At 33.5% G+C, this 11,493-nt stretch overlaps 1 protein-coding gene across 1 annotated transcript; it reads right to left on the reverse strand.

The window, feature by feature from the left end:
• Positions 1 to 10,583, reverse strand: ppk13 (pickpocket 13). The gene is made up of 8 exons (XM_073965435.1): positions 10,421 to 10,583; positions 10,219 to 10,345; positions 9,872 to 10,156; positions 9,721 to 9,808; positions 9,409 to 9,494; positions 8,971 to 9,339; positions 8,750 to 8,853; positions 1 to 143 (listed from the first exon to the last, which is right to left on the reverse strand). Exons 1-8 carry the CDS (start codon positions 10,581 to 10,583, stop codon positions 1 to 3), a joined length of 1,365 nt encoding a protein of 454 aa, XP_073821536.1.
• Positions 10,584 to 11,493: the final 910 nt, after the last annotated feature.

Consider the following 11,493-nt stretch of genomic DNA (forward strand, 5'->3'; position numbering starts at 1 on the left):
TCAGTATCGCTGCCCTTCCTGACGTAATTGTCGTTTTTTCGCCATCATGCTGCCATAAGGACGTATAGTAGCATAATAGAAGATTTCCACAAAACTCAAGAGACTGGCACCCACAAATAGACCGGTAGTTCCGCCAATCGATACTGAAATGAGAAATTCAAATTTTGTAATAGAATGTAGACCACCAAAAAAGTATACTTAAAAATCAACGATTATGCCTCTCAAATAACCTCAAAACATATTAAAAAGAAATCCACGACTATTGCTCTGAAGTACCCTCCAAAAATATTAAAAAGAAATCCACGATTATTGCTCTGAAACACCCTCCAAAAATATATTTAAAAAATCCACTATTATTGCTCTGAAATACCCTCCAAAAATATTCTTTAAAAAATCCACGATTATTGCTCTGAAATACCCTCCAAGATATACTTTAAAAATCCACGATTATTGTTCTGAAATACCATCCAAAAATATTTTTTAAATATTATTGCTCTGAAATACCCTCTAAAAATATTCTTTAAAAATCCACGATTATTGCTCTGAAATACCATCCAAAAATATTCTTTAAAAATCCACGATTATTGCTTTGAAATACCCTCCAAAAATATTCTTTAAAAATCCACGATTATTGCTCTGAAATACCATCCAAAAATATACTTTATATATCCTGAAATACCATCTAAAAATATGCTCTATAATACCCTCCAAAAATTTAGTTTAAAATCCACAATAATTCCTCTGAAATACCCCCAAAAATATATTTTAAAAATCCACGATAATTGCTCTGACATATCCTCCAAATTATTCTTAAAAAATCCACGATTATTGCTCTGAAATGCTTCTCAAAAATATTCTTTTAAAGTCCACGATTATTGCTCTGAAATACCATCCAAAACATACTTTATATATCCTAAAATACCCTCTAAAAATATGCTCTATAATAACCTCCAAAAATTTAGTTTAAAATCCACAATAATTCCTCTGAAATACCCCCAAAAATATATAATCGATACTGAAATGAGAAATTAAAATTTTGTAATAAAATAAAGACCACTAAAAATATTCTTAAAAATCAACGATTATAAGACATATTAAAAAGAAATCCACGATTATTGCTCAGAAATACCCTCCCAAGATATACTTTAAAAATCCACTATTATTGCTCTGAAATGCCCTCCAAAAATATACTTTAAAAGTCCACGACTATTGCTTTGAAATACCCTCCAAAATATTCTTTAAAAATCCACTATTATTGCTCTGAAATACCCTCCAAAAATATACTTTAAAAATCCACGACTATTGCTTTGAAATACCCTCTAAAATATTCTTTTAAAATCCACGATTATTGCTCTGAAATACTTTCCCAAGATATATTTTAAAAATCCACTATTATTGTTCTGAAATACCATCCAAAAATATTCTTTAAAAAATCCACGATTATTGCTCTGAAATACCTTCCAAAAATATTCTTTAAAATTCCACGATTATTGCTCTGAAACACCCTCCAAAAATATATTTAAGAAATCCACGATTATTGCTCTGAAATACCCTCCAAAAATATTCTTTAAAAATCCACGATTATTGCTCTGAAATACCCTCCAAGATATACTTTAAAAATCCACGATTATTGTTCTGAAATACCCTCCAAAAATATTGTTTAAATTTCCACGTTTATTGCTCTGAAATACCCTCTAAAAATATTCTTTAAAAATCCACGATTATTGCTCTGAAATACAATCCAAAAATATACTTTATATATCCTGAAATATCCTCTAAAAATATGCTCTATAATACCCTCCAAAAATTTAGTTTAAAATCCACAATAATTCCTCTGAAATACCCCCAAAAATATATTTTAAAAATCCACGATAATTGCTCTGAAATATCCTCCAAAAATATTCTTAAAAAATCCACGATTATTGCTCTGAAATACTTCTCAAAAATATTCTTTAAAAGTCCACAATTATTGCTCCGAAATACCTTCCAAAAATATTCTTTAAAAATCCACGATTATTTGTCTGAAAAAACCCTCCAAAATATTCTTTAAAAATTTACGATTATTGCTCTAAAATACCCTCCTAAAATATTCTTTAAAAATTTACGATTATTGCTCTAAAATACCATCCTAAAATATATTTAAAAAATCCACCATTATTTGTCTGAAAACCCCTCCAAAACTATATTTAAAAAATCCACGATTATTGCTCTGCAATTCCCCCCAAAACTATATTAAAAAAATCCACGATTATTGCTCTTAAATACCCTCCAAAAATATATTTAAAAAAGCCACTATTATTGTTCGTTAATATTCTTTAAAAATCCGCTATTATTGCTCTAGGATTATTATTACTCTGAAATACCCTCTCCTCGGGGGAACCTGTAACCCCTAGAGGACGCGTCCCCAGGTGGTGGATAGGGGAATGCTTCCCAGATATGGGTGGTAAGGGGGAAATAAAATACCTCTCGCGGACCAACAGGTAGCGGTGTCTGTTTCCACAGTGGGCGGCTGCAAACAGCGTCTATACTCTAAGAAGAGCGGCTGAAACGAAGACGGTAAACTTTAAACCCATCAGAAGATAAGGGGAAATCACTGATGTATTTATCCCTTGAAAACCACAAACAATGAATGCAGAACAAAACACACGGCCCTCAATCTCCGGTAACTCGAGGGTGCTAAGAATCCCCGGAGATAAAACCAAAAAGACACTTAATATTGGTACATGGAATATCCGAAGTTTATATGAAGCAGGTAAACTAAACAACACTATAGCTGAAATGGACAGACTCAATGTGGACATACTGGGAGTGAGTGAAACTTGGTGCCCAAACTCTGGAGATTTTGTATCTCAAAATGCGAAAATATACTTTTCAGGTAACTCGGATAGAAATCATCGGAATGGAGTTGGCATTATAGTGAAAGAACATATAGCCAAAAGTGTCATCGGATTCATTCCAAAATCTGACAGAACTATGATAATAAAAATATCAGCAAATTCAGTAAACGTTAATATAATTCAAGTCTATGCACCTACAGCAGACAAAAGTAATGACGAGATTGAAACCTTTTACACTGAAGTCGAGGAACTAATTAAAATAACAAAACCGCACAAAATAACCATAATCCAAGACGAGTTCAATGCAAAGGTAGGAAGCGATATAGTTGCAGGAGTAAAAGGAAGATATGGTCTAGAAGACAGAAATGAAAGAGGTGACAGACTCATCGAATTTTGTCAGGAATTTAAAATGAAAATTACCAATACCCTGTTCATCCTACCGCTAAGAAGGTTATATACTTGGAAATCCCCCCAAGATAGAGTCGACAATGTGGTAAGAAATCAAATAGATTTCATACTTATCAACAGGCGACACTGCTCATCTGTTAGAAATGTTACAACATACCCTAGCGCAGATGTACCATCTGATCACAATCTTCTGATGGCAAAAATCCACATAAAACTAGCACGTCAATTAAATAAAGTACGAAATCGAAAAATTGACATCGGAAAACTCGGAAATCCTACAATAAGGTCTGACGTTTCTTCTGAAGTCAACACAGAATTAATCAATATCGACAGGAATGACGTTGAAAATATATGGAACAGTGTGAAGACCACAATCAATTCAATTGCACGTAACACGCTTGGAAACTACACAAAACCAAAAAGTAAAAGCTGGATGACTGAAGAGATACTTCAACTGATGGATGAGCGTAGAAAATACACTGCACGACGACTTTCAGTTACACAAGAAAATGAAAGAAGCAGCCGGCATATACAGAAATAATAATTCATCAGTCCTTTACAATAACAGTAATGAACCCGTTTTTGAAACCGCTGAGAATAAAAACACGTGGAAAGAATATATTCAAAACTTATTCAAAGATCCTACTAGATCTGATTATGGATACCGGATATCACAGCAAATGACAGGCGAGGCAATCACAAACAACGAAGTTGAAGATGCAATAAATAATTGCCGAAATACTAAAAAAGATAAATGATAACAATCTTGATCTGTTAACGAAACTATTTAACTATATTTATGACACCGGTAAATACCCCGAGGATTGGCTGAAGTCCACATTTATAACCATTCCAAAGAAATCTCACCCCAAAAGATGCAACGACTACCGACTTATTAGCTTGATGAGTAACGCCTTAACAATTTTTCTGAAAATTATACATAGACGGATATACGAAAAAAGCGAAAAAGAAATGGGCGAAACACAATTTTGTTTTAAAGAAGCAAAAGGAACCAGAGAAGCACTATTCTCCGTGCAAGTGTTGGTCCAAAAATGTAGAAGTGTCCATAAAGACGTTTTTATGTGCTTCATCGACTACGAGAAGGCATTTGACACCGTACAACATGACAAGCTCATTGATATTTTGGCGTCAATTGGAATAGGGGGAAAAGAAATTAGATGCATTAAAAGTCTGTATTGGCACCAAACCGCACATGTTAATATCAACGGAGAAATGACGGAAGAAATATCTATATCCAAAGGAGTAAGACAAGGTTGTACTCTGTCCGCACTACTGTTTAATATCTATTCGGAAAAAATATTCAAAGAAGCAATAAATAACGCTAAAGAAGGAATCCTCATAAGTAATGCTTATATAAACAATATCAGATACACTGACGATACTACACTAATAGCAGACAGCCTATCAGGTTTACAAAATCTTGTCACCAGACTAACTGCGTGTAGTGAAAGATATGGATTAAGATTAAACATCAAGAAAACTAAATATATGATAATAAGCAGAAAAAACAATTACGAAAACATGAATATAATAATTCACAACACTCCACTCGAGAGAGTGTCGAGCTTCAAATATCTCGGGTTCTCAATAAATGATCAGTGGGATAAATCCAAGGAAATTAAATGCCGGATAGAAATGGCAAGAGACGCCTTTCACAAATATAGAAAAATTTTGACAAGTCATGATATTAACATCACAACAAAGACGAGGTTCATAAAAGCCTACATATGGCCAGTACTGTTATACGCAACGGAAGTATGGACTCTAAAAGTAGTAGATGTCAAGCGATTAGAAGCATTCGAAATGTGGATATATCGGAGAATTCTTAAAATCCCATGGATAGCTCACGTGTCAAATGACGAAGTTCTACGCAGATTAAAGAGAACAAGAGAACTCTTCAATCATATAAAAAGGAGAAAAATTACATTCTACAATCAATTCTACAAGCCAGTATAGTAGGAAAACGTAGCAGAGGAAGGCAAGATATGTCCTGGCTCCAAAATATTCAACAATGGACAGAATTCCGAAATGCAGAAAATTTAATAAGTGCCGCAAGAAATAGAGAATTATTTTCTTATTTTGTCAATGATATATAAAATATTATACATGAAATGTAATATGGTCGCTAACATTCGAATATGGAATATGCAATAAAGAAGAAGAAATACCCTCCAAAAATTTATTAAAAAAATCCTAGATTATTGTTGCAAAATACCCTTCAAAAAACGTTTCTTGTTGAAGAAGTTATTGAAAAATAACTTCGGCGGAGAATATCCACAAACAAGAAACAAGGGAACTGATGAGATCCAGTGGCGTGGATCGAAACTATAGTATTCCCTGCCTTACCCCTTGGCGAACAATGCCAAATCTTTTCCACTAATAAACTAGTTGTTTTAAAATATTAAAACAACAACAATGGGATTAAGCCAGACTATTTTGAAAAAAAAACAAAATTGCAAACGCTATCCCAATAAAAAACGCCACAATGTTTCTAACTTCAAAAATATATTTAAAAAATTCACAATTGTTGCTGTGGAATACCCTCCAAAAATATTCTTTAAAAATCCACAATTATTGCTCTGAAAACCCCTCCAAAACTGTTCTTTAAAAATCCACGATTAGTCCTCTGAAATACCCTCCAAAAATATTCTGTAAAAATCCACGATTATTGCTGTGAATTACCCTCCAAATATATTCTTTGAAAATCAACAAGTATTGCTCTGAAATACCTTCCAAAAATATTTGTTAAAAATTTACAATTAGTGCTCTAAAATACCCTCTAAAAATATATTTAAAAATCCACGATTATTGCTCTGAAATACCCTCCATAAATATATATAAAAAATCTCAATTATTGCTCTAAAATACCCTCTAAAAATATTGTTAAAAAATCCAGGATTATTGCTCTAAAATACATTCTAAAATTTTTTTAAACAAGTAAAAAATTGTCGGTCCGCTTTGCCGACAGAGGTATACCCTCAGCCAATGTGAATTGAAACTTTCATCTACGGACAGATAGAATGTATTTAGCGTCTCTTCAGAATTTTGTGGCCCTTTTTCAACATTTAAACTTGCCGACAAAAATGTGAATTAGGAATTAACACAAATGTTGAACTTTTATGGGGGAGGTACCCTTAGGGAGGACCGATATGGGCCATTTTAGAAGTTAAACTAAATTTTGACAAAATATTAGGAGATTCAAAGTTTGGACCAAATTGGTTGCACCATTCAAGTGATATCGTCCTAACATTTTAGTGACATTTTTTAAATATTGGGGAGAAGTACCGGAAGTTAGGGGCCGGTATTGCCCCATGAAACTAAGTTTGGATAAAATATGACGAAGACCAAATGTTGCACCAAATCAGTAGAACAGTTCGAGAGCCACATATGGTGACAAAAGGATTTTTACACCTTTTGGGATGTTTTCTCAAGAAATATTGACCTGCTCCTGCAGAAACTTTTACCGTCGTAATGGAGGTACCGAATGCAAATCGCTTCCACAAAAATCAAATTGATTCGAGAGCAGGTCTTAAAGTGAACTTATCCGAAATTTTGTGTGAGAGGTACCCAAAGGAGTGCACAAATATAGTCCATATTCGAACCTGATCTATATATTGTAGATATGTATATTAGGATGTGCAGAGTATGGATTACATCAGTCACTCTCTTCAAGAGTTATCGTGCGCATATTTTTTCCGAAGATTTTTGAATTTTTGTGAGGGAGATACCTGAAGGAGTGGACCGACATGGTTTATCTTCGAACTTAAACTATGTGTGGACAAAATACTAGGAAGGTCAAATTTTGGACCGAATTGGCAGATCCGTTCGATATTTATCTTGCGCTCCAACCACTACACACTGTGTCATTGGGGTTTTTTTTTGCACCTTTCAGGCTATTTTATCAGGAAGTATGAACTTGTCCCTTATGAAACTTGTACCGTCGTATGGGGGACAGCGAATACAAGTTGCTACAGCAAAAATCAAAGCGATTCGTGAGCAGGTTCTAAACTGAACTTTACCGAAATTTTGTGTGGGAGGTACCCGAAGGAGTCGACCGATTGAGTACATATTTAAACTTCATCTAAGTCTGGTAGAACTTTCACGATGTACAAGATGGGCACAAATTTTCCGAACATTTTCGAACTTTTGTGGGGGAGGTACCGGAAGAAGTGGACCGATATAGCACATCTTCGAAGTTAAACTAAGTTTGGGCAAAATATTACGAAAGCCGAATTTTGAACCGAATCGGTTGCTCCGTTCGAGAGTTATCGTGCGCGCCAGCCAGACAGACGGACGGACAGACAGACGGACAGGCAGAGAGACGGACGGACATTGCTAAATCAACTCCAAATTGTCTGAAACACATTTCGTCCAAACATACTTGGGGTCTAAAAACATTATTTCGATGAGGCCGTATGAAAGTGTATACCCTTGTTAGCATAAATGCTGAGGGTATAAAAACCCACGATTATTACTCTGAAATTCGCTCCAATAATATTCTTAAAAAATCCACGCCTATTGCTCTGCAATTCCCTCCAAAAATGTTCTTAAAAAATCCAGGAATTTTGCTCTGAAAATCCCTCCAAAAAATATATTAAAAATCTTAAATACCCTTTAAAAATGTTGTTAAAAAATCCACGCTTATTGCTCGGAAATTTCCTCCATAAATATTCTAAAAAAATCCACGATTATTGCCCTAAAATACTTTCTAAAAATATTGTTAATAATTTCACAATTATTGCTCTAAAATACCCTTTAAAAATATTTTTTAAAAATCCTCCATTATTTCTCTAAAATGCCCTATTTTTAAAAAAATCAACGATTGTTGCTCTAAAATAGCCTCTAAAATAATTTTTAATAAATCCAAGATTATTTTTCAAAAATATGTTTAAAAATCCAATAATATTGCTCTAAAATATCCCTTAAAAAATGTTTTTAACAAATCCGCGATCGTTGCTCTAAAATATTTTTAAAAAAATATTTAAAAAATGGACGATTATTGCTCCAAAATATCCTCCAAAAATATCACGATTACAGCTCAGAAATTCCCCCAAAAATATTTTTTAAAAATACACGCTTATTTTTCTGAAATTTCCTCCGAATATATTTTTAAAAAATCGACCCTTAATTTTATGAAAATCCTTCCAAAATATTTTAAAAAAATCTACGCTTATTTTTCTGAAATTCCCTACAAAAATATTTTTATAAAATCCACGCTTATTTCTCTGAAATTCCCTCCAAAAATATTCTTAAAAAATCCACGCTTATTGCTCTGGAATACTCTCCAAAATAGTCCTAAAAAATCCACGCTTATTGCTCTGGAATACTCTCCAAAATAGTCCTAAAAAATCCACGCTTATTGCTCTGATATCCCCTCCAAAAATATTCTTAAAAAAATAACGCTAATTGCTCTGAAATTCCCTCCAAAAATATTTTTAAAAAATCCACGATTATTATTCCGAAATACTCCCCAATTGCCTTACCAACCAAATCCAATTTTCCTCTAACCAGATTTCTTTTATAACGTTCAGTGGGCAATTCCACCAAGGCTATTTCCACCTTTGAAAATGGAATTTGACTGTAGATACTGGAAAGAAATTGAAAATCAAAATATATTTTTTTAGCATGACGTATGAGTAATGAAACTAGATTTCCATTAATATCCCCATAGAATTTTTTATACGTCTCATTGAACAAAACTTACTTATCCTTACTATCCACGGCTGTTGTAATATCCACTTCGGTGCACGATGGTAAACAATCACATACCAAACCACGACGACTCTTCGACCATTTGGCAATAATCACCGATAAATCTTCATAATTACGATTCAAACACTCGAGACCATCCATATTGCACATTTGATGACTTGGGGTGTTCGGTGCCAGATGGCTGGAACAGTTGCACAACTCCATTTGTCGATCCTTACGACATTGTACCGTACAGGCACTGTAACTGTAGTAACGATGAACATCCAAATTATTTTCATCATTGAAACGGCAGTTGCGTTGTGTGATTTTCGTGTCACGAATTTCTTCATCATTTTGAATGTCATGCTTGGCAATGTGACGGCTGTAAGGATGGGTGTGTTTGGAAATTATGGGATGATATGAATGTATTCAAATTTCATAAAGAACTTACACAAATGATATATAAGGACTAACAATGAGATAATCGGTCTTGGGTGTAACCAGTGTGGGAACTTCTTCTTCTCCTAAAATAAACACCTGGAAGGTAAACAAATAAATAAATTCAATAATGGATGAATACCAAAGAAGAAAAACATTCTCAGGTTTCTAAAGTATTTATTTTTTTCTACAGAAAAATCCTACTCTAATTCCTAAGGTGAGATTTTTCTAAAAATATTTCCCTTATTTTCTGTTTAAAAAATGCCATATTTTCTGTTTACAAAATCACTCTTCAGTAACTTGAGAAATATTTCTTTAGACTTACCACAGCCTCGGTGTGTATGTCCAATTTCAAATTTCCAGGACCGGTATAACGATTTGACCACATATTCAGTTTGGGACCATTATTTTTGCTATGGAAAATTAATTGTTCAAACAGATTTCCCTCTACACAACTCCATACAACTTTTACCTACCCAGCCTGTAATGAATTGATGGCATAACATAAACCCAATTCCGTTTCCATGCGATGGAAAAACCGACAACACTGAAACGGTTTATTGTTCCACATACAATTCTTGATGGTGCTCTCACAACTGCTTCGCACAAGCTGCGCATAATATGAGAAATTACTGTAGAAACAATTCTCGGAAGGTTCTTCTCCGCCACATTCATGTACTGTGTGATAGGATTCACCACGAAAGAAAGCAATTTCACTTAACACTTCTTCCAGGGTGAAATCATGATCTGCACCCCAAAGTCTGGAGGAAATATTTGTTGTTGCTTTTTTGTTCATAGCCAATAGAACCAATTTTCTACTTACTGCTCTGCAACCTCTTGTATGCGATCCATATTCTTGGATTCACACACCACAATGGCTGGGAAATTGGTTTCCCAATCACGATAACTGGACTCTACACCGAAACTAATGGAATTATTTTCAAAGGCATCTGGGAGAAGCACAAAAAAAAAAATAAATAAAATAGTCTAACATTTATCCGCATTGCCATTGAAATTATCCTCACCCAATGAAACAGTTATTAGCTTCCATGAGGCCACCCACGACGCCAATAAACAAATAAACCAAAACAACTTCTCAATCCAGGTTAGTTCCTTATCCACAATAAAACGTGCTCCATGTAATGTCGAATTTTCCAAATATTCTTTAGTCACATCACGTAAACGCATCATTTTCCAAAGACACTTTTCACCTGCGAACACCTTTCACTTTAAATGCCGAACAAAAACTGTTAGCATTTCATAGCTGCTGCACTCAATTTTACCTCTGATTTGTAACACATATATTTTTTAGGGGATAATTAATGTCGTTCGGTTATGTCCTACGATAGATGTAATTATCCTCTTAGAGATTGTTTATCTGCGGACATGTTTGGCAACATTTGTTAGAATTCTCACGTCGAACCCATTGAGTTGGGGGTATAAACAAAAAATAAATAAATAAAAATAAAAAAAACAGAAAAAGGAATAAAGGATCCATTGGGTTGGATAATTAATCAAATCCAATAGTAGATTTTTTAAATATATTTTTGGGGGGTATTTCAGAGCAATAATCATGGATTTTTTAAATATATTTGGAGGATATTTGAGAGCAAAAATGGTGGATTTTTTAAATATATTTTTGGAGTCTATTTTTCAGAGCAATAATCATGGATTTTTTAAATATATTTTTGGAGGGTATTTCACAACAATAATCGTGGATTTTTTTAATTTATTTTTGGAGGGTATTTCACAACAATAATCGTGGATTTTTTTAAATATATTTTTGGATGGTATATCACAACAATAATCGTGGATTTTTTAAATATATTTTTGGAGGGTATTCCACAACAATAATCGTGGATTTTTTAAATATATTTTTGGAGGGTATTTCACAACAATAATCGTGGATTTTTTAAATATATTTTTGGAGGGTATTTCACAACAGTAATCGTGGATATTTTTAAATATATTTTTGGATGGTATATCACAACAATAATCGTGGATTTTTTAAATATATTTTTGGAGGGTATTTCACAACAATAATCGTGGATTTTTTTAATTTATTTTTGGAGGGTATTTCACAACAATAATCGTGGAT

The sequence above is a fragment of the Musca autumnalis genome, unplaced genomic scaffold (genome assembly GCF_047663935.1).
Source record: "Musca autumnalis isolate F117 unplaced genomic scaffold, ASM4766393v1 scaffold_2, whole genome shotgun sequence".
Lineage (NCBI taxonomy): Eukaryota > Metazoa > Arthropoda > Insecta > Diptera > Muscidae > Musca > Musca autumnalis.